At 41.6% G+C, this 803-nt stretch overlaps 1 protein-coding gene across 1 annotated transcript; it reads right to left on the bottom strand.

Moving 5' to 3' along the window:
- Nucleotides 1-26: 26 nt before the first annotated feature.
- On the bottom strand, nucleotides 27-562 carry HELRODRAFT_92303 (hypothetical protein; the record flags this gene model as incomplete). Its single annotated transcript, XM_009014957.1, has 2 exons — nucleotides 27-188; nucleotides 482-562. Coding segments are annotated over 2 exons (243 nt in total), but the record flags the coding sequence as incomplete, so codon positions are not given.
- Nucleotides 563-803: the final 241 nt, after the last annotated feature.

Genomic DNA, 803 nt, shown 5'->3' with positions numbered 1-803 from the left:
AAAGTACCAGAAAAAAGAACTAACGCAAGTAGCTCGACCAATCTTCTGACGACACCCGCCTCGATGACTGCCTGTATCTTTTCGTTGGGTCCGTCGGACAGATAGGAGAGGGCCCAGCAAGCATCAGCCAGTACATCGTGGTCGGTGTTGAAGAGTAGTCGAGCGAGCAGTGGTAGGGCCGTGGACACCTGATCAGTTTGTTTGTCGTGGTGGTAGAAAAGAAAATGAAATGATATATAAGAGAGGACATGAAATATATACTCATGTAACTATAAATAATATATTATAGAAACAATCACACAAAAACACGCATATAAAAGACAGCCAAACGAAAAAGAAAATAAAATTCTGTGAAAAAAGTAAAATTTTGGTGGGAAAAGGATGGAATGGTTAAGGTGTCTAGCAACCATTAGAAAGAGGACCAACCACTACAAAGAGGACCAACCATCACAGAAAAAAAAACAAAAAAAGGGCAACATACCTTAGTGAAGTCAGGGGGCGGGTTTTTTCCTCTGCAGAGATTGGACAGACACCAAACTGCATTTCGTAACATCGACATTTTTGTCGTCGTGCCAAGCAAGCTGTTAAAATTTCACGCCCATTTATTCACAAATTTGAGTTATTACCATCATATACTCAAGAAACACAGTCGTGATTGTGAGCATTGCAGTTGTCACTATATCAACACCACCGTCGGAGCAACCATCTCTCAACCATCTCTCAACCACTACACAACCATCACGCAACCAACATGCAACCATCTCTCAACCAACATGCAACCATCTCTCAACTAACTGCAACAA

This window comes from Helobdella robusta, assembly GCF_000326865.2.
Source record: "Helobdella robusta unplaced genomic scaffold HELROscaffold_147, whole genome shotgun sequence".
Lineage (NCBI taxonomy): Eukaryota > Metazoa > Annelida > Clitellata > Rhynchobdellida > Glossiphoniidae > Helobdella > Helobdella robusta.
Note: the sequence above shows the minus strand (reverse complement) of the source record. Positions and strands in the feature narration are given on the sequence as shown.